The 23,017-nt window shown below is 37.0% G+C and overlaps 1 protein-coding gene across 1 annotated transcript; it reads right to left on the bottom strand.

Moving 5' to 3' along the window:
- Positions 1–1,204: 1,204 nt before the first annotated feature.
- LOC145980741 (isoaspartyl peptidase/L-asparaginase-like) lies at positions 1,205–18,626 on the bottom strand. Its single transcript, XM_083113804.1, has 7 exons — positions 18,363–18,626; positions 15,903–16,091; positions 15,237–15,311; positions 10,187–10,412; positions 7,588–7,715; positions 4,900–5,010; positions 1,205–2,674 (listed from the first exon to the last, which is right to left on the bottom strand). The coding sequence occupies exons 2-7, from the start codon at positions 16,087–16,089 to the stop codon at positions 2,493–2,495; spliced, it is 909 nt and encodes a 302-aa protein (XP_082969930.1). The 5' UTR covers positions 16,090–16,091; positions 18,363–18,626; the 3' UTR covers positions 1,205–2,492.
- Between the last annotated feature and the right edge of the window lie 4,391 nt (positions 18,627–23,017).

The raw sequence follows: 23,017 nt of genomic DNA, 5'->3' as shown, positions 1-23,017 counted from the left end.
CAGTCAATGCATGGTCTATTTAGAAATAAACAACTTTGTTTAGAAGTGTCAATATGTAGACACCCATCTTCTATCAGTCGTATTTCTCTTCTAACCTACGGTTGTTACACGCATAAAAATACTGTTTTTGTTGTGACGTTTCAGAACACACACTCCCTTCACGAGACATTTATTTTTAGTTTGATTAAATACACAGTTATAACAATGATTAAATTGTTTTAACAAAATAGAATCAGTTATACAATGGATTTTGTCAATGGTACAATAAAATCACTAGTGTAAGTATTAAGAGTTCTAACTTTCCACCTCAAAAATTTTAATCATTATCACAACTGTGACTTTATTCAAACTAAAAATAAATGTCTGATGAAGGGAGCGTGTGTTCTCCTGAAACATCACAACAAAAACTGTATTTTTATGCTTGTAATGATCGTAGACTCCAAGAGAAATAATTCTACAAAGCAAGCAATGCATACATACAGTATCTATCTGTGAGTGAGTGTATATACTATGGTTACCAAACATAATCTCCAAAATCGTGAACTCCTGGATGATGTTTTTTCGGAGCTGGGAGAATGTGTGTCGTGTCAACTAAGAGAGACTTGTAGGCCACTATGGGGGGTGTTGTAAAGTCCGCTTATGATAATTCTAATCTATTAATAGGGATGTGACAAAGCTGAAAATTCACCGATGCCGATGTACTCACCGATAATTTTTGGGACCGATACCGATGCCGATATTTAACCGATTCCGATACATAAGATTATTAAACAGAAATGGGATGTTATTTTCAGCATGACAAAAATAAAGTTGCTATGTACATTTCTATTGCATATCATATGTATATACATATATATTCTCAAGAGATGCGAAAGTACATTTGCATCTACAAAGGGTCATTATGTGAAACTTTAAGAAGAACATGGATTCTCAAGAGATTTAACATTAGTACAAAAGCAGCTCTTTGAAATGCAAAATGAATTCCTTAATGTTGGAAATTTACTGCTGCCAGATTCAACTTCAGAAACACGAGTTGTGGAAGCACTTCAGGAAGTAACCTACTTCTTCTCTTATCACAAACCTGTTCAGCAACACTGAACACTCAACCACTGAATACTGATGCAGCAGGTATGCCCAAGTATTTTCTCAGCACTTGCTTCAGGTTTGAATACTCACTTTTGAATTTCCAATAGAACAGCAGATCCTGGTTCAGCAATGTACTGTTTTATTTTCGATTTTGAGTTAGGTTGATCCTCTGAATGAGAGTTTGCAATAATTTTATTACAAAAACTCTACAATAATGATGAATCATAACCTAATTTTCAATAAATCTTACAAAACTAAAATACAAAACTTATTAGAAGGTAAAACTCTAGTATAATCTGTACCGGTTTAAATATCGGATTTTTGCCGATGCCGATATGTCAATTTCTGCCGATTTTCATACATCTGTAATCGGCTTCGGCACATCCCTATCTATTAAGTTAACAATGCCCAAATTATATCTTCTTTTTATTAACTTGTACTTGTTAGTCTACTAACAATGACACATTTACCTGTCTCTGAATACGTTTCACTTTAGATGCAAATTAGTCACCATATAAATAACTTTTAGCAGAAATATCATCTCTGGTTTTTCAGAAATGAGACGTTAAATGATGCCCTGCAAAGTGGTGGTAGTAGTCCCAGCTGTCTTGAAGAAGTTAAAACACTTTTTCTTGGCAAATTCATACGCATCAACTCTAATTTCAACAAAAGACATGAACAAAATATAAGGAAAGAAACTCAAGAAATTGAATTCACTTATGTTCTACTAGATACATCATAATCATTCTTTGAACTACATTCTTGACTGAGGTTTACTACAGCATGGGACAACCATATTATAATTATGCTACGGATATTACAAACTTACTGACATCAACTCATAATAATGTGTTGACAAATCAAAATCTACTGTTTAATTCAAATATTGTTCAGACTTGAGCAACAATTCACATGAGAATAGATGGCCTGATGGTTCATAGTTGTGATACACAAGCTCCAATAGTCAATGTGTCCTCCCAAGTTGTACCATTTTGGCCAAACAACTTAAAAAGTGCATTCACCAAAACATTTAAAAATGTCTGGAGAAGGACGTTTTACATTTTTCACTTAGGTTCACTTTTTGTACTTTGACTGGACCTACAGTTTAAACCAAAGTCTGTATCACTCTATATCACAGCTGATATTTCTTCGTTAAGCTCATTGTATTAATAAGACTAGTACATAAATTCTTCCACTTTAGGTTTTTAAAATATTTTTGGACACCTGGAAAATACATACTTTTCGCATTACTGCATAAAAATTCCAGCGCTAACATTATAAATATATAAAAAATAGGCCAATCTTGATAACAACAATGCAATATGTTTCTAAAATAATAACAGTTTAATCACAAAAGATTGCACAAGGAGTCACTGTGTGTATCATCTGAAAACTTTTTTACTGAACTAACTGGGATCCATGCCGAAGAATACAGTGTCATCCTTCACAGCAGCCCAAGCCATTCTGTTTGTAGTGAAACTGCATCCAAAATCACCCCCGGTAGAAATAGCAATTGCACCACCAGCCCCTCCAACCCTGCTGCCCATGTATTTGAGTGACAATTCAGTTGCCTCTTGTGCAGTTTTTCCTGCAAAAAAGGAAAAGAGGGAAATTATTGCAACTCCACATACATGGAACAGTACGGAAAATGACCGAATATTCTTAATAGCATGGGTATTAAAAATTGGCCATTCGTCTTCTTTTTAACTTCCTTTTATTCCTTTCTAGTAAAGCACAGGCTGTAATATTTTAAATTAGTTTAATGTTGTTTAGAGCTTTGTAATGAATTTTCACAGTTCCCTTAAATGGCTAATTTGTATAATCTCTCCAAAAATATCTTCCTTTCGATGACTTTAATTTGTGACTTCTTTCTTTCTCTCTCTCTCTCTCTCTCTCTCTATGTGTGACCAAAACTGCAGAACGTGATCCCACTTTGAATGACGATCAATGTCATTTTTGGTGATTTGTCAGTTCAAATCTGCACTTTAGAGAAGAGAAAGCAAAAGGCACTGACGTCAAGCTTCGGATATTGTAACAGGACTAGTCAAAACCCTTGGGCAAGTCCAGCTGGGTATGTGATCACCACCAAATACCAGCTGGTACTATGTACAGAGCATTCCCTCACATTCGTTGCGAGACTTGGTGGCAAGCAGCCCGGCGTCAGCACTTGTCTTTCCCGGTGAACGGTGTCTGCGATAGTCGCACGCTACAGTCTGTTTTTTATCGCTCTCTTTCCCTTTCTGTTGATGTTGCAGACTGATGCCAGTATAATCCTCCCTCGGAAGGTGTGTTGTGTCGTGCGTTGAAGATTGTGGCTTAATATGGCACCACAAAAGTTTACATTACAACAAAGGATTTATCTTGTCGAGTGTTACTTCGGAAAGAGGAATTGTGGAGAAGTGCAACGACGTCCTGCAATGAAATTTCCTGGAGTTCCCGTTCGACATAGGACCACTAATATTAAACCTCGTAAAAACGTTTAGAGTAACAGGGTCAGTTCTGAATAAAAGTGGAAAGAAAAACACACGTGTACTTACTGAGAAAAACTCAATAGGACAAAGGTTAGAACAGTCTCCTTGGAAATCTATCCGCTGCCTCTCACAAGAAACGGGTGTTTCAAATACCCTCTAGGTCCCCCGATTTGTCAGCCTGCAATTTTATTTATGGGGAAATCTAAAAAATAAATTATACAAAGAAAATCCGCAACCATCCGTGAGTTAAAAGAGTATTGTACGAGAAATCTGGAGAATTACAGTAGACGAACTTGCACATGTAAATGCCAATTTCCTTCGGAGATGCCAGGAATGTGTTGCAGCAGAGGGACATCATTTTCAACACCTTCTGTAGTCAAGGTTAGTACACAATATGAAAACTGTAATTTTAATAGCCGACTCTACCGACTGTTTCGGACCCGTTCGCCGGAAAGACAAGTGCTGATGTCGGGCCGCTTGCCGCCAAGTCTCGTAGCGAATGTCAGGGAATGCTCTGTAGAAAGCAGGAATGACAAAACAAATACGTACAGTGAAACCTCGATTTTATATTTTTCAGGGAGCCAAGCTAGAAAACCTTAAAATATAGGAAAATTTTATATCAGTATGGTCTATTGGGTACAACATGACAATAGTTCAAATTTTACTGTAACTATTGGTAATACTCAGTACATCAAACTGAAGTTTTAAATTTCATGAATTGTTCTTTCTTTCTTTGTTCAAAACCCTACTCTTAGTGCACTACTGCAAAAATATTGACTTTTCCAGAAAAAATTAATTACCTGATTTTTCCATGTTTTCCAGACTGGTAGACATCCTGAAAATTAATATAATACCCAGTAGCGGCGATTGGGTCCCAAAACTGGGGGGGGGGAAACTACCCCCCCCCCCTAAATTGCCACCACTGATTATACCTAATTTTTGGGATTTCTTGTAAATTTTGCCATATTTTACTCATATTCTGTGAAAAACTATGATCCCATGATTATCCCATCATGAATGGTGTCTTTGAGGTTTTCAAAAATTGAAATGTTGGTATTGCGTATCATATGAAAGCCCTTTAAAAGAGCTTTAAAATGAACCAAGATGAACTTCTAGCTGAAATAGGTACTGGATATTTGCATTAATGTGAATCAGGACTGCGTAAAAAATAAGTTTCTTTTTTTTAAAGTTCAAAAATAAATTCCAGGGAAACAGCTCGTTCAAATTCTGAAAAACTGCACTTTTCATAGTGTCTATGGCAACAGTTCATTAACCAAAAATCATTTAAACCTGAGACGACAAGGTAAAAAAACCTAGTTCTTTTGGCATGGAAAAAACTTACCTTCAGACATTAATCTTGTGATTTTATGAGCTAAACAGACGCGAGTGATGGACTCTCCATGCCCTGTGCAAGAGACAGCTCCAACTTCATTGTCAGCATACCCTCCACACCCTGCAAGGAGCAGTACATCAGGTAACTTGGTGATTATTTTATGCATAATGTTGGCATTTCAACTCATCCTTAGAGATTAATCCTTGCAATAACTTAAGTAAAGTCTGGTTGAATTGAAAGTGAAAATAGAGTATTTCTACAGGATGTCCAAAAAGTCACGCAACCGAGACTTCGAACGTACGTAACTTTTGTACAAAAAGGTATAGGGACATGAAACTTACACTGGGTGTTAACTTTATCTATGTGAATATCTTTTTAAACATTTAACAAGTAAATCATGCTCTACATGAATGTTAAATGTGCAGACAAAGTTACGAAGATGTAAAAAACGATTATTGATTGAGTTGGGGTTTAAGTCCACTTTATGCACACTAAGGCTAATCGGGATTGGACCTACAGTTTCAAGTGGGATCCGAACCACTATATGCCTCCACCGGGAATCGAACCCGGGACCCTTTGATTACAAGGCGACGATGCTACCATGCACCATCGGGGAGGCCAAAGTGTAAAAAAAGTGTTTGTACGAAGTAAAAACAAACAAAAAAAACAGTCGCTTGCAACAAATTTATGTGTATCGATAGAGGCATATATTTTTGGTAAATAAAAAACTCACAGGATCATTCAAACTTCAGTAAATAAACTATAAATTTCGTGTTTAACAGTCTATTTTGCATTTTCAAGTTCATTTCGCATCATTTCATGACAAAACAGGGTTGGAAAATGCATGCACCTCACACCTATCAGAAACACGAAAATTAACATTACAATGTGCTATTCACATTTCATGTTTTTGTCAAAAACGAAATAATGCATGCCTCTGTGTATGTATTTACCAAATTGATAAAAGAACGATAAATGTTTACACATTGCATACAATTTTCAAGATTAATTACGGCATATTCATAAAAACGTGTTTTTCAAATTTAACTGGCAACATTGGTTGTGTCGGAGGGCAGTACCAGGTGTGCCCGACATCTGGTTATGTTATTCAATCAATACCCAGATGAAAGAAAGTATTTGACATTTATCATACAAAAACTAACCTAACTTTCTTTTTTTATCAATATCACTTTATCAATACTAATGCTCTCAGGGATTCTCAGAACAAAGTCATGTGGGTTTCACTCCAACATTCAATTTGTAAAAACTCATCTACTGTGCATGTACAACGAACAGACAAAGACAAAATTGCACGATATTGAGAACTGCTCATTCTTACACACACACAGGCAAAAAGCAACATGTGTGGCTTGTCGTGTCAATTATTTTTGAATAAGTGAGCTCTCAAATTATTTTGATCATTTGTAATTGGAGCCTAAATACAGATTTTATTATAAATATTTCCATTTTTTGTGTTAATACACATTAATTAATATTTTCTTATAAGCATAAAAACATATTTTTGTTCAGGAAATTACAAGTAAATGAACATTTTTTGATATTAAATTTCTCAAGACTTAGCAAAAAGGAATCAAATCATTACAACTTTGGAAGCTTATTCCAAAAACAGAAACAAACTTCATAGAAATTTGGTTTCCCCATGAAATCAAAGCAGCTTCCTTCCCCAATCACCCTGTATGCCCCATATATTTCTTAGAATCGGATTCTAGGTTCTAAGGTCTACTGGTTAATATTTAATTGGAGTTCAAATTCAAGTATAAACAGCTTTTTACAATTTAATTGAATTTGCAACTACACATTTCAAGATTGCACATTTGCCTAAAACTTCCATTTTTGAAATGACGATAAAAGACTGGTGTCTTTTATGCGAGACAGCTCACGTCAACAAGGTAAAAAAGTCAAGTTTCCCGTACCATGAAGGCACATTTAGAGGATGTGGGGATAGGGCCGTCGCCCATATTGGAGGTGATGTGATCAGCATCACATATTTACCCCCCAAGTATTTATTGAATTGAGGCTGGGTAGCACCAGAACCACTTTCAGCAGGGACAAGGCCAGAAAAATTCCAACCTTAGATCAGCCATTCCGGGAATCAAACCTGGGTCTCTCACGTGGAAGTTGCACACCCTACCGACTAGAGACCACTATGGCTCTCTCATCAACAATGAAGGTACATTTTTTTAAAATCTCAAGTTTTATATCCATGTGATTTTGGGATATCCTGAGGAAGAATCTGGCAACAGGTCGGAAACATCGGTATTAGTAAGGACTTATAAACCACATGTAAGTAGTGACTTAAGCTTTGTTTAATATTTACAAGCTGTGGTTATGTGAACCTTTTAAGACATTATTAGTGCTAAAAGGTTTTAGAAAATTTAGAAATATTTCACAGAAGACTGAGGCAGGTATAACTTCATGTTATGCGCACTTATTACAAAGCAAGGTCAACACGTTTTCACCAACTTTTCAGTAAGCATGCTAACTGAATTTTTTACCTACTATGGGCTTCCCCGATGGCACAGTGGTAGCGTCGTCGCCTTGTAATCAAGGGGTCCCGGGTTCGATACCCGGTGGAGGCACGTAGTGGTTCGGATTCCACTTTAAACTGTAGGTCCAGTCCCAATTAGCCTTACTGTGCATAAAGAGGACTTAAAACACTTAATCAACCAACCTTACCTACTATGGGGCTGTCACCCACTCGTCCAACCCTCTTCGCTGTGATCCCTCCAGTAGACGTGGCACATGCAACGTTTCCCATGGAGTCAAGGGCAACTGCACCCACAGTTTCATTACCACATGGGATCCTGTACAAGAAGGGGCAAACACACAGTAAAAAATAAGGAAAACAAGTATACATAAATTCATGTTTGGAAAGTTACTTGTTAGAAGTAACAGTTACAGTAACTTCGTTAGTTACTCCTTTAAAAGGTGTCTCAGTTACAATTACTGGTATCTGCTGTACAAACAAATTACACACAATCAGTGATCATTTAATGCAATAAAATAAATATCTGAAGACTTACATGTGTTTTATTTATGTTCCTGGTACAAGTCTCAATTTCTTTATATGTTTTAGAATAACAGGGTGTCTACCAAAATAACCGCAGCAGCTCAGTCGTTAGGGCATCTGACTACCATGCGACCATGCGAGAGACCTGGGTTCGATCCCCGACGGAGCAAAACCGGGACTTTTTCCAGCTGTTCAAGTGGCTCCGGCACACACCGAGCGTCGTATAAAGTGGGTACCTGGAGGAAACTTTTTAATTTGAATTTAAAATTTTGGGTGCATCAGCACTAAGGCTATTTTGCACCCGTCACATTATACGGGGTCCAGCCCCTTATCGTTACACATAATAACTCTAACGTTGCATAACTAAAATCATAAAATATTAAAATCTTCTGACTTTCGTTAAAAGCTGAGGCTGTAATGGAGCACTCAGCACAAATAAGGACAACACAAACAAAATTATACTGGCCACGGGGCCAGTTGCCAGAGCCTTGTTAGTCTGCAGTCCAGGGTGTACTATGTGGAAGTGAGGTTGACTATTGGGTGCAATACGTGGAAGGAGCACCCTTTACACCCCCTGGAGGAAACTCTAGGGGGTTAAGGTGGCCAGGGGCATGGTGCTGATCACATCACCCCCAGCTTGGCCAAGATGAAGAAAGTGTGGGGCCCCAACCCCACACCCCCTATATGCATTCATGACATGGTGCAAGGGACAGGGGAGCACTTTACTTTTTTTTTACTTTACTACCAAAATAACAAATCCAAAATTGACTTTTTCTTGACCTCTTTTTCCTTTTCCTTAACATTTATTTAATCGTCCCCTACCTAGTTGGAAATTAAGAAAATACATATTTTTATTCAATGAGAAATGCAAGGCCGGTTAAAATTACAACTGAAGATGTACTTTAACAAGAGATTTAGACTTGCTTTATGTAAAAATTTCAGATTTTATCCTGAGTGGGAATGAGCACATTACTTAATTTAATATTTTTACAAAACTTCCTGCACAGAAGAATGTATTTTCTTAAGAAAAAAAGTGAAGAAATCTCCAACAGAACTTAATACAATTTTAGACTTCCCAATATTCAATGTTATCAAATCCCAGTAAAGGAATATAACAATGTAAATTCACTATACTGTAAAAAAATATAAAAAAATTCTTGACCATTTGACTTTTTCTTGACTGGTCGACACCCTGAATAATCTTGTCCTCTGCTTTACAGGCCTTGTGCTCTTGCATGCAGTTTTAGTTTAAAAACATTAGCAGCAAGGTAAAAAAATAACATTTTTTGAGGTTATTTAGGGGTATAATGAATGTGCCTCCAGCCTCCTTAAAAATACATCTACCTCCCTTTTTCTTTTAACCTGTCATTTTCATTATGTGTGGAACCTCAGAATGGCAATGCTTACTGCAAATCTGGGTAGTGATGGAAAGAAAGACTGCTTTTGAAAACTGTGTCATGTGATTATGTTTGTTTATTTCTTCAGTTCTCAATTTGATGAGGAATTCTCTGGAACAGATGCAGTAAAGTTAGGCCAGGAAATGTTATGGTTATATTTTGAATTGTACTGAAAAAAGCGAACAAGTGAAACGCTGACTCTTTGGGCAGTGGCAATTTTTGTTAAGTTCCCAAGAAAAGCCTAATTTCATTTCAACCGAATAACACAAAGTACAAGTCCATATATTTGTAAGCCACAATTGTGAAAAACAGCATTAAAAGGTGAAATATTTCAAGAAAAAAATAAATCACAACCCCCCCCCCCTTTTTTGTCACACTACTCCTAAAAAAAAGGAACGTCAAAGGCAGGAAAATATGACAAAATGAGGGCTGACTAGAGTTGGAAGTGGTCGAAAAGAAAAGTTTTTTCCTCAGCTTTTTAAACCAAAGTGTTTCAAATCTTTTGGAAATACATTACTTTATCGCATTTTCCTTGTTCCACAGCTTTCATTTCCCTCTATTGTAAAAGACACTCATATCTAAATTTAAAATACAACTTTCAACGTGGAATTCACAGCTAGACATAAGCAGCAGTTGCACAAACGTCCGTTCAAAAAAGTGGGTACGCCAGTGCAATGTACTGATAGGTTATGGTAAAGCAGAAAGATGTTATTTTGTTAAAATAATTTTATACTTGGATTTTGTGAAACAATCTAATGAAACCCAATTTTTGCATTTTATCTTTCAAAAAAACTGAAGAAGCCCAGCTGGCTGATATTTAAAAAAAAAGCAAAATTAGCAATCCCGGAATAAATAATATGTTAATCACCTATTGTTGAAAACTGTTTTCACAGTGGTGCTGTATTTACAGAATGTCTCCCATTCTCTCCTAGCTTGATCGGTGACTAGTGTCCTGGGGTCTTCCTCACAAAATCCATTTTCTCTGGCAAATTCGTTGGCTCCGGAGCTAGTGAGCAGGCAGTGGTCAGACTTCTCCATCACCGCCCGTGCAACTTTTATAGGATTTCTCAGATTCCTTATGCACGATACACCTCCTGAAATAATTTAAATCCATGAAAATCAAGTTTGTCACACAACGACAGCTAAAAATTCACATAGTAATGCAGCTTTTGTTATTACACAGAGTGTTTGCCCTAAGATTAGTATTTTACGTCTCCTATATATGACCCACAACACCTTTTCACACCTATGCAAATACACAGAAATGAATGTTACACATCATTCTGTAAAACTTAACCCCCCCCTTACCACCAGAAAAATGTAAATAAATAAACATGACTGATGATTCAGCAAATTGCAAATTCATGCATCTTTCCCAATTTTATTCACACTGCCAAACGAAACACATTAAAAAAAATCAAATTTCAGTGGCTTTTATAGTTAATACCTTTTGTACAAAATTCTGTGACATATGTAATTTAAATTTTGATAAGTTTTACAAGAGATTACTTTTAAATATACACAGAAATTAGCAACACTGAAACATAATTGATTATTGGGTAGGAGAGGGAAGGAAGTCAGTATTAGGGGTGAGTTTCTACAGGGAGGTTATTTCAGTCGTTCACCGCCAGCGTGTCGGCCGTTCGGCGGACTCTTCATGCAACAGGTCCCGGCAAATTGCGTTCAGGAAGTCCGTAACAGAAACCGCTTGTTTTGTAATGTTTCCACTTTTCACAATTACAGTTACAATTACAATTGAAATAAGCACGTACCTTGTCGCAAGGATGCTGGAAAAGGTGTCCTCCCAAATACAAATATTTCTGGCACCTTATTTCTGACAGAAAATCTTAGATTAGACATCGTTACTTTATCGTCATTTGTCAGAAAGGGAAGACAGCATCCCGGCGCATAAAGCAAACCGAAAGCGTAAAATGATATTTGAAAGTAATAATAATGATGATCACTAACCTCCTGTGTTATAAGAGATGTTGAAAATGACCTCCTTTAACAGCAATACAACACGTTTCTTAGGTTCAAGAGATCCTGTCTATCGTAATTCCCTGACCACTTTTCTGCAAGAATTCGTTTTCACGTAATTATCGTAACAGAAACCGCTTGTTTTCTAATGTTTCCACTTTTCACAATTACAGTTACAATTACAATTGAAATAAGCACGTACCTTGTCCCAAATACAAATATTTCTGGCACCTTATTTCTGACATCTAATCTTAGATTAGTCATCGCTACTTTATCCTCAGTTGTCGCGACAGCGCCGGCAGCTTATCGGGGGTTGGGTGAGTTGTCAGCCGCGAGAGGGCGCTTCATACTGCACGTGTCGGCAGTGATGCCAACCGTAGGGACATGTCCCTAAGCATAGGGACTTTTCACTAAATTTCGCCCGCGTAGGAACGTAGGGACAGATTTTGCCAAATGAGGGAAAACGTAGGTACTTTTTTCAATCTTGGTAAATGACATTTTATGAATTAGTTTATCTGGATACTTTAGCGAAGAGGAGAAAAAAGAAGTAACTAACAAATCTCCATCAGAATTTTGGAACATGTTATCGGTTACCAAAAACTTTCAAGGCAAGTTCCTTTTTGAAAACATTTCCACTCTCGCGAAAATAGTGCTAACATTGCCACATTCTAAAGCGGAAACGGAAAGAATATTTTCAATGTTAAGTGATACAAAAACAAAAAAGGGAAATAAAATGGGACCAGAATTGTTCAAGACTGCAGGAAATACAGCATCACCAACCAACATCTATCTCTGCACAGCAGCAGCATGTATGACTTCAAATAACATAATCAACAGTAAACGACTCAACGTTATTCATTAGGGGTGTGCGGGATCCTTTACTTTAAAAAGTCGTTAATTCTCGACGTTTTCTGCCTTGTAAGTTTCTGGAACTTATCGAAAATTGCAAGTTTTTATTCTAGAAATGCAAAAACAATCACTTAAAGTGAAAATGACTTGTAAAATTCGAGATTTCCAGTGCTTCGGGAAATTTCGAACATTTCCCGTCCCGAAAATTTTCCGACTTGGTCGGGAAATTGCAAATTTTTCAGTCCCGAATGTCGGGATTTAAAAATATTACCGTCACGATCCCATCCCGACCCAAAAAATTCAGTCCCGCACACCCCTATTATTCATTAAGGCAAGAATTTACAATACCGGACCCTTCTGTAATTTCTATGCTACGTCTTATACTCACGAAATAATTATTCGTGATGATTTATCTCAAGTTAACATGTTGGGGTGAGGGGGAAAAAATGTTAATTAACGTGTAGAAGTTGTAAAATAAGCATTTCAATTCTCGCAATGATTCTCCGTATACAAGTATGGTAGCCATATTTGTTGATATGAACAAATTACAATTAGTTAGGTGGAGTGTGCAGGAGGGCTAATTAATAAACTTATTCATTTCAGTATATTGCCCAAAGAACGTGCTTACATGTGACAGCGACAATCACGATGTAGAAGAACTGATTTGATTACAGGTAAATTTGGCAACATTACATCAATCATAAAATTGCAGGATACTAAAATGGCGTCTTCGATGATGTTAAAGTGCTACGAAAAAAATATTTTTTATCGGTTCGTAATCACAATTACCGCAAAACCATTCAGGAATAGCCCCACTGAGCATTCTCGGTAAGGTTAGGTTAAGTTAAGTTAGGTTAGGCAAGGCAAACATAGTTAAAATTTGGGCTCGAAAAACGGGTAGCCCAACAAACCATTGACGGATAGCCCCACGAATTATTCAGGTACAAAAAAGGTAAAGTGTTCCCCTGTGCCTAGCACCACGCCATGAAGGCGTATAGGGGGTGTGAGGGTAACGCCCCACACTTTCTTGATCCAGTCGTGAGTGGGGGTGATGTGATCAGCATCATGCCCCTGACCACCTTTACCCCCCAGGGTTTCCCCCAGGTACCCATGTTATTCGACGCTGGGTAGGCGCCGGGGCCGCTTCCAGGTACGGTTAGGTTAAGTTAGGATAGGCAAATGTAAATTCGCTCCTTCATTAATTGTGGAAGCACCGAGCAGAAAGATTTGGTAAGTAAACGTGTATATTTTATCTTCTGTTTTGCATTGCTCATGTGGTGATAATTTTTTTAGTCGCTTTACTTGGCGTAGGGACATTTGGTCAGTTGTAGGGACATTTTTGACTACGTCTGTAGGGACATTGCCGAAAAATGGTTAGCAACACTGTCGGCTACCAGAAGTCAGTGTACGTTCATGTTCACTTCTGTTTGCGTTTATCAGTACACGTGTTGCTTATACTGTGTTATTGTAATGTGCTACTCATGGCCAGTGCTTTATTGTGTGTTAATTGTTATTCATTCATTAGTTATGTCGTTAAACAAATATAGTCTTGAACAGAGAGTTTTTATGTACGATAATTACGTGAAAACGAATTCTTGCAGAGAAGTGGTCAGGGAATTACGATAGACAGGATCTCTTGAACCTAAGAAACGTGTTGTATTGCTGTTAAAGGAGGTCATTTTCAACATCTCTTATAACACAGGAGGTTAGTGATCATCATTATTATTACTTTTAAATATCATTTTACGCTTTCGGTTTGCTTTATGCGCCGGGATGCTGTCTTCCCTTTCTGACAAATGACGATAAAGTAACGATGTCTAATCTAAGATTTTCTGTCAGAAATAAGGTGCCAGAAATATTTGTATTTGGGAGGACACCTTTTCCAGCATCCTTGCGACAAGGTACGTGCTTATTTCAATTGTAATTGTAACTGTAATTGTGAAAAGTGGAAACATTACAAAACAAGCGGTTTCTGTTACGGATTTCCTGAACGCAATTTGCCGGGACCTGTTGCATGAAGAGTCCGCCGAACGGCCGACACGCTGGCGGTGAACGACTGAAATAACCTCCCTGTATGTAATACTTGAAATGCATTGATTAATAGAAATTGTAGGATAAATAATAGATATTTATAGTCATATTTACTAATATTCCAGTTTTTTTTCCTTGGATGTACATATTGCATGCATTGCAGAATTATTTATTTTGTACTTTATGGTTCTTATAAGTATATAAAAACAATTTTTTTGATGTTACATTTTTGGAGAACACACTTCCTTCATCAGATATTTTTTAGTTATATTATGTTAATGTTTGATGAAGGGAGTATGTGTTCTCCTGAAACATAACATCAAGAATTATCCAGATAACTATATATTAAAAACTGCTGGTGGTAGAAGATTTCAAAACATGGCCTCTTTTCCTTAAGTATTTAGATTTCTAATCTATTTATCCCAGCACATCAAACTGAAGTACTTATAGTTTGTCTACAACAAATTTAAAATTTCTTCTTTGTCTTATTTTACTTTTATTCAAAAATCAACTTTTATTTCGGCACCTACAAACATGTTGAAGTTTCCAGATGAAGATTAAATTTTTGTGACATTTCCAGAAATTTGTTAGGATTTCCAGACAAGCCATGCGGAAGAGAGAGACATTTTTTTTAAAAAAAAAACTGGATAATTATTAAAATTCTGAAAATTTGCCATAGGCATATTGATTGACTTGGTGATTTAAGTCAACTTTATGCACAGTAAGGCTAATTAGGACTGGATCTACAGCTTAAAGTGGGATCTGAACTACTATGTGCCTCAACCAGGTATCGAACCCAGGACCTTTCATTATGCATATGTGTGAGATATATAATTCTTGGTTGACTTTCCTTTGGGGAGGGGGGAGCAAGGATCACTCATTACCCCCACAAACATTCCAGACGTCCATGACAATATTACATAAAGTGCACAAAAAAAATTCCTTGGCGTTTCTTGGAGTAGTTCAACACACATCTTAATTTTCAAATTAAAAAAATTAGACAACTTGGTAAAAGGCAATTTTGAAAAAAATGTTTTCTAAAACAGGAAAAATGCTAGTACCTGTTTTCAGAGAACCATCCATAATCATAGCATCCATTTCAATTTCTCCAGCTGAATTTAGCACTGAGCCTGTACCTGTAAAAATATACAATCATGTACTGTTTACATATAGGCTACATAACTTTCACAGAGAAACAACCTGAATTCACATTACCATTCTCATCTCAGTGTTTCAAATTAATTTTAGAAACTGAGTTAATTTCTGTCATGCTCTGCCAAAATATGATAACATTAACTGCCGTGTGATTGCAAATACACACACATATTTGCAATTTTATACCTCCGTGTTCATTCGCTGCATTTTTGTAGTTTTCATAGTTTTTCTTCCAATTCTGGATATCACAACAATGCAGGTGATATGGCAGCTTCATTAAACTTATGCAGAGAAACTCACACAGGATCATATATCTATATTCAAAGCAGGTCTTGAATCTGAAATCCTATTCTTTTTAAACATTCAGCTGTTCATTGAACATAGCCATCAAGCAAGGACAAGCGTGTTCACCAGCCTGGAAATGTGTTGAAATATAATAATAATAACAATGAGATAACAAGTATGTTTGGAGCTTCGGGAATGGTACATGAAATGGATGGATGCACTTGCACCGAAAAGCCACGTACGGCAGTTAAAAGATCAAATACGAAAAACAAACTAACATAACTAACCAGCATCAAAAACAGGATTGTCCTCCAGAGCAACAACTGCCTTTTCTACAGCATCCAGAGCACTCTTTCCATTCTGTAGCACATGGAACCCCAACTGAGCAGCAAATTTAACTCCACGTAGTGTTTCATCCCTCACTTCATCAGGAATTGCCCAAGCACCTCCATGTACAATTATTACAGGATCCATTTCTAAAGTCATTTGTAAATAATAGGATAAAAAGGAAAACTCTTATCTTAACAAATTCCTTTTTTTTTTTAAGTTCATGCAAATTTGGGGGCAGTTTACCCACTGTACCCCCTCGAGAATTACACCAGTTTTTTTTTACTCGACAGATTTCAATGTTTTACGTAATGTAAAAATGGGTCCAGCTGCGGAGATATTTGATCCCAAAGAATGTCCCTCATAAATTAAAACCTGCAGTTTCAGAGTATTTTCGCAGCTTTTTCTATGTAAATACTGTTTATATGCACACTAAAATAGCGAAAGAACACATCGAAAATAACTATCAGTACCAACTCTAACCTAACTACGTAAAATTATAGCTGCTGTTGTGGAAAGTCGTTTTGGGTGCTATATTCACTTGCACGAAGCCTCCGGGATATTCTGCGGTAAAAATGTACTATTTCACAAACACATGTCACTTCTTAGTTTCATCACTTTTAACATTCGTACTTATGTATCTGCTTCGCGAAACATTCTTGAAGGTGTATTCATGTTTTTTTGATCAAAGTAATTTCAATTTTTCACATACGAGTACTTCTTTATTTGCATTGTTTCGTTTGCATAAAAAACAGTATGGCACGTACATCTTCGTAGATCATTGCACATCATGCTTGTGTTTTGTTGATGCAGTGTTTCCAAGCTTCGTAGCCCCAAAAAAATAAGCTTCTTCACATTATTTTACGAACAAAATTTTAACTATCGGTAATTGTTTACTATCCTTCGGACACCTACAACTTCGGAGTTTCGTCAATTTTTGACATTCGTACTTACCTATCTGCTTCAAGGAACATTCCGTGAATGGTTTTTGGGACTATCCATCCGGAATCGGTACGAAATTTAAACAAAAAAAAATATTTTCGTTTGAAATTCTTGACTCAAATTTCCCACCGATTCCAGGCTCCGCCCCTGGGGTAATTGACCTACTGCCCCCAACCACTAACGTGGCCCCGCCTCCACTCCGCTCCGGCTCCCCGGCTTTTTCTATAGACTCCCTGTTAAAGGCATGTTAGAAATTGGTCACCTGCCCCCAATTAAGCCCCAAACTTTTAAATTTGAAGAAATCCGTTTCCAGGATACGGAAAACTTACCTGAATTTCACAAAAAACACTTTCCCGATGTTAGACAATACTACAGGAACTTATTACGGTAAGTAGTTTCTTCTGTAGAAATGAAGAAATCTGTCCGAAGGATAATAAACTAGTACCGAAGAAACTACTTCGCATAATAAGTTCCTGTAGTATTGTCTAACATCGGGAAGGTGTTTCCCACCAATTCTGGGATGGATAGCCTCAAAACCCATTCACGGAATGTTCCTCGAAGCAGATAGGTAAGTACGAATGTCAAAAATTGACAAAACTAAGAAGTTATAGATGTCCGAAGGATAGTAAACTCTTACCAAAATTACCTTACACACATTGTTTTCTCATGGACAAGATATTCTCCGTCGACAAGCCACAGTAAATATAGTAGAAGCATGGGAATGAATGTAGAAGTAAATCGGAACCTTAGTAGAATGCATTTAGGGACTTTATTTTAATGCTAAGGGAACCAAACCTTACCACGAAAGCATATATTTAACAAAACCTTAAGTAATCGCTAAAACTCCGCAGTATGTGTTAACAGACGTACATCAAAATCGAACCATATAAAAATTGCATTCATAGCATGATGAAATCTCAATAAAACAAAAGGAACTTGGGCCCAGAAAACACCTTCCAGATGTTAGACAATGCTACAGGAACTTATTACCGTAAGTAGTTTTTTTGTGTAAAAATGAAGAAATCTGTTTGTGGAATCGTAAATTAGTACCCTAAAAACAACTGAAAACGTTCATAAACAACAAAATCTTCATAAACCATGCAAAATATTTCACTTTCTCCAGGGGGTACAGAGGGTCGAGGGTACTCAAATTTGCTCTTAAAACATAGTTTCACTACCATAATTATATCACTGTAGGGAGTTGTTAACGACTTCCTGAAAAATGTGCTGAAATTTTACCGAAATTTTTACCTACCATATCCTGCACACCTTGCATCGTGCACTAACACTGACTTTTACCATTATCTGGCTGGTCTACCAAAAGGAATGTAAATTATGGAATTTAGTGTACCATTGCTTTCTTCTTACTAATATTATTAAAATTTAATAAATATTTGAAATGGGAATGAATGGCAGGCTAGAAGCTAAAAAAGAGAGAAGAGAATACACCAACTTGGACTAATAACATTAGTACTTACATGTCAACTACTATTCACAACTCCTCTTTCACGTTTTTAATTAACTGTCCATACTACTTGCAGAATATCGGCTTCTAGCTGTACTTAAGGTTGATTCGAAAGTACGTCCAATTGTTTTTGTGCTTCTACCAATTTCCTCGCTAGACGATCTCTTCTTCTCTTCGCCCATTCTATCCTTAATTCTTTTGCTTTATATCCAACCAAAACACCAAGTACAAATACAAGAATTCCACGTACAGCTGCACCACCCCAATCTCCCATTTCTTCGTCTCCGATCCACAGATTACAAATTGGATCGTTTCGGAACAAGAAGTCCATTGCTAAGTATTACTCGGCAAATTGTCCATGAGTGTTTTTCACTAGGTTTATTTTTTGGTATAGTGTCTACTGCCACGTTATTTTTCTGCTGGAACCTCAAAAAAGATGCGCGTGGCAGCAGACTCGGTCTTTGTCTTATCGTGATTTCATCTGCTATGTATGCAATTACGTCTGTAACACATACTGTGAAGTTGTTGCGATTACTTAAACAAAAATGTTTTAAGATTATGTCCCCCTTAGCAATTTCTAATAATAAACCTAAATGCTCTCGTAGTTAGGTTAGGTTCTGTTAGCATTAAAATAATATCGCTAAATGCTTTCTAAAGAAAAAGGTTCTAAATTACCTGTACATTCATTCCCACTAATCATAAACTTGCATTTCTCTCGTCTCAATCTGTTCTTAAGATTTGTAACATCCTTTTAGCAGACTAATTACGTGGCAGGAGCAAATTTGACGCTTATTCTTATTCTTTTTGCATAAGGAATATATATTTTACGTGTGATGCTGCAGAAGCTGTCTGCAATATCAATTCTTGGAAGTGTAAAAGTAAAGGAAAAGTGCTCCCCCACTGTGCTTTGCACCACGCCATGAACTTTCTTGATCACGGGCACGGCCGAAGCATGGGCGAAGGTGGTGTTATGTGATCTGTACCACGCCCCTGGCCGCCTTAACACCCCAGAGTTTCTTCCAAGTACGCTCTTTATACGACGCCAGCGCCGCTTGGAAGTGTCATTATAAAACAAGGAGAATGAACACAGTGATTGACAATTTGCTTCGTAATACTTATGCATCAAGGATCCCAGCAAACAAAAGAAGGGGGGGTCTCTTTTATTGCACTACGCTAGACCAAATTCGTGTTTTGACGTCATATGATATCGATATGTGCTTACGTTGTTAGGTTAGGTCTGGTTCCCATAGCATAAATACACATAAAACATATTATTTTGCTACGAGAACTAAACCTAACAAGCTTAACCCAACAACTTAGGCATTTAGCGTAACAATGACAGCATTCCGCGGGGACATCAGAGACAGTGGCGTGCCCATGATTTTCAAAAGGGTTGCCTTCAACATTTTCTTTCTTAGGAATCCTGGGGCAAAGGGGTGGATAAAAACCCCACCAACCACCTTGGGCACGCCACTGATCAGAGATGCCAGTTTATTCTAGCGTTGTGCGATAAGAGAGACTCGATGGCGGCGATTGGGTTCAAAAACCGGATGGGAGCTTATTATTGAAAGTCAACACCTAGCTCACGAGTGAGTTTTCTCGTTCGGTAGCCAAGTCGGTCGCCAGCCGAAAAGCGAATTATTGAAAGTAAACGAGTTGAGCAGCTAACGGATTCGGGGTCTCGAGTTGCATGGGAGTGAAATGTTGGCTGGCAAGAGAGGCTACTGTACCATCAGCCAATGGCGTTGCGACTTTTTCCATCTCGGTCATGCACAGCTGATCGCGGACAATTTTGTTTCGTCTGCAATGAAATACAGAATGAAATGTATCGATACTATTTTTCACGTATGATCTTAATGCACGGATGTGTTAAGTGTAAAATGTGGGTGACATCGCTTACAATTAATGACCGTGCTGTGCTATCTGGAAATAGCAGTAAAACTCTTCCACGGTTGACAAAGATATGAAGAATAAGTGAAGTTCTGTTGCTGCGTAAAGGCAAGTATCCATTCTATTTTAATATAAAAATAATTATTGTATTTGTTGAATGGAAATCACAGTTATGAGTTTATTAAAACCGTATGCACCATTCATAAGCAAGGATGTCTTCGATCTAATCTAATTTAAATTGTTGCGAACATGCGAAATTGTGCGAAGACGCACAATCTAATAAAACGGTGCCTAGTGGTGAAAAAGTTTAGTTTGGTACACAAAAGTTAATCAGGTCTGGATGTTGTGTTACTCACAGACCTCATTTCTATTATTGCTCGACACAAAAATACTCCAAGTAGAAAGTAACCACAAAAAAATACAACTTGTGCTTATGTGTGTCTGTATTTTGCTTCTTTTCTATTTTAAGCCACTTTTCTTCATTTTTAGCCTAATTTTGTTATTCTACTGTGAAAACTTGTATTACGTACTTTGAATCTCCACCTGTATTTAAGAATGATTTTCATTATTGTTACTGTGTTTTACCAATTTTCCAATTCCATTGTTATAATGATACACATTATTTTCTACTTGAATCGAATTCCGTACATCACTATAAGCACATGTTGAACATGTTTCATTATTATTTAACTCGTTTTTATGTGCAGATCGATTTTTCAACATGTTTCTGTAGGCTTACATCAGTAGGTTAGGGTTGGTGCCCTTAGCGTTATAATTATACTCCTATGTGCATACACATACAGGTAATTTTACATTTTAAGTGGGTTTGGATACTTTAACATTTCCACATGTTCCTTGATGTGCTACACAAATATATAACATTTTTCATACATCAGTGATTTGTGGCAGAGTAGCCTGCACAACCTACTTTTCACAACAATTCCTCATGAATTAATGCATTCTTCATATTTAAAATGTACAAATTAGTTTCTCGGTAAGAGTTTAGTATATCGGAGACATATGGTTCGTACTTACCAATTGTGTATTGCGGAACATAGTTCAAGGTGCCATTATGCTTTTTACACGAAAAGAAAAAAAATATATTTTCACATACAGAGTACTTCTTTTGATTCATTTCTTCGCTTTCGTAACACACAATATGGCAGGGTGAGGTTGACTACCGTAGTGGGTATACAGTGTTTCCAACCTTCTTCACCAAAAATACCTACTGTCATGTTTGTCACTTGTGCAAATTGTACATTATGCACGGGTAGCTGACGGATAGGCACACGAACCATTTCCTATAAGGTTAGGTTTGGCAAGCATATTTAAAAAAAAGGGGATTGGAAACACTGACAGGGGCTTACGTTATCAAACGTACGCAGCATCCGGTTGTCGTAGGGCAAGCAAATGAAAGCAATGGCAATTGTGCGTCGGTGAGATATCTCTCTTAAAAATACATGATTTCTTGCTCAAATATATTCCACGATGAAAGAAAATACCTTGACGAACATTGTAAACCTTGGAAAAACTCATTTCCGTAAGTAGTTTCTTCTGTAAAATTGAAGAAATGTGTCTCCGATATACTAAACTGTTACCAGTTTCTCTAAATTTACTTTCAGTATTCTAAATGTATTTCTTATCTTTCTGTAGAACTTGCAAATTTCATTACCATGTTGGCTAGTGTATTACTTCAGATAGTTATGTATATATTTTTCATTCTAATTCGTTTCATTTTTCTTTCAGCGTTTCAGATTAAGCATTCCCAGAACTCCAATTGAAAGAGGATGGGGAAGTAACATATGGCTTGCGTTTGTGTATGGCTGGTATTGGAGAGGTCTCATCTTGCTGCAATCATCTTCATGCTTGAACCTGGTGTACAATAAAGGGATAATTTATCATGCATTGAAAAAGAAAATGCATGGCTGCTTCCTCATATGTAAACACTACTAACCATTTCAATAAGTATCATGGACTTCGTTGCTTCCGTGCAGAAGAAAAGAAGGTTGGACATGACAAGTGATACCGAAATCACCGATGAAATATCAGTCTCTTGTAAACATTCCGAAACCTACAAAAGACTAGTGAGATGTATTTCTTCAAAATTATGTTATTCAATTTAGCCACCTGGCCAAAATTTAGTGATCAAAAGTGCTTTAATATGCCAGGTTGCACTCAAACTACCTGTATTTGTGCTCAGAGTTGGAAAATAAATGTAGTTATATTTTGTGGTCAAGCAGGAAGTTCAAAGTGATTTCAGTACAAATCAGGGATGAACACTGTATCAAACAACTGGTAGTTTCACCATCTGTTTCGCTATTTTTTTAAGCTACTGAGACCAAGTTCTTCCTTTCTCCTGAAGTTTGTAACTAAGGTATAACCCATGAGAGAGTATGAACACAGTCAAAGGTCTTACTACTAATGTCTACATGTCTGTTATTCCTAAACAAAAATTGTCCTTGCATGGGCGCAATACTAGATGGAATGGTTAATAGTATTTGCTGATACTGTGGGAAGGGAGTATATGGAATAAAGTGCCCATAGTTTGAGAAACTTTACTGTGAATGAGATTTGCTCTGTGAAATCATCTTGCTGAACTAAAGACAATGATCTCATGAAGTTGAAACTAGATTATCCCTATTACTTTCAGGTACAAAGACAAATTTACAGAGAAGAAAATGTTCATATGTAGGATTCTGGGGGATGTTGAAATGTGTACTGTACTAAAAGACCAGGCATTCCAAATCAAACATGCATAGATATTGTCTTGTCAGCAAG

This window comes from Lepisma saccharinum, chromosome 28 (genome assembly GCF_977018435.1).
Source record: "Lepisma saccharinum chromosome 28, izLepSacc3.1, whole genome shotgun sequence".
NCBI lineage: Eukaryota > Metazoa > Arthropoda > Insecta > Zygentoma > Lepismatidae > Lepisma > Lepisma saccharinum.
The sequence above is the reverse complement of the archived record's forward strand: the minus strand, read 5'-3'. Positions and strand labels throughout refer to the sequence as shown.

Bases quoted from the DNA above. Each gene is read 5' to 3' on its own strand.
- LOC145980741 (XM_083113804.1), bottom strand. From the start codon at position 16,089: ATGGATCCTGTAATAATTGTACATGGAGGTGCTTGGGCAATTCCTGAT. The intron at 5,011-7,587 runs GTAAGGTTGGTT...TGCTCCTTGCAG, and splicing joins GGGTGACAGCCCCATAGTAG to GGTGTGGAGGGTATGCTGAC. The intron at 2,675-4,899 runs GTAAGTTTTTTC...CCTTTTTTGCAG, and splicing joins CACAAGATTAATGTCTGAAG to GAAAAACTGCACAAGAGGCA.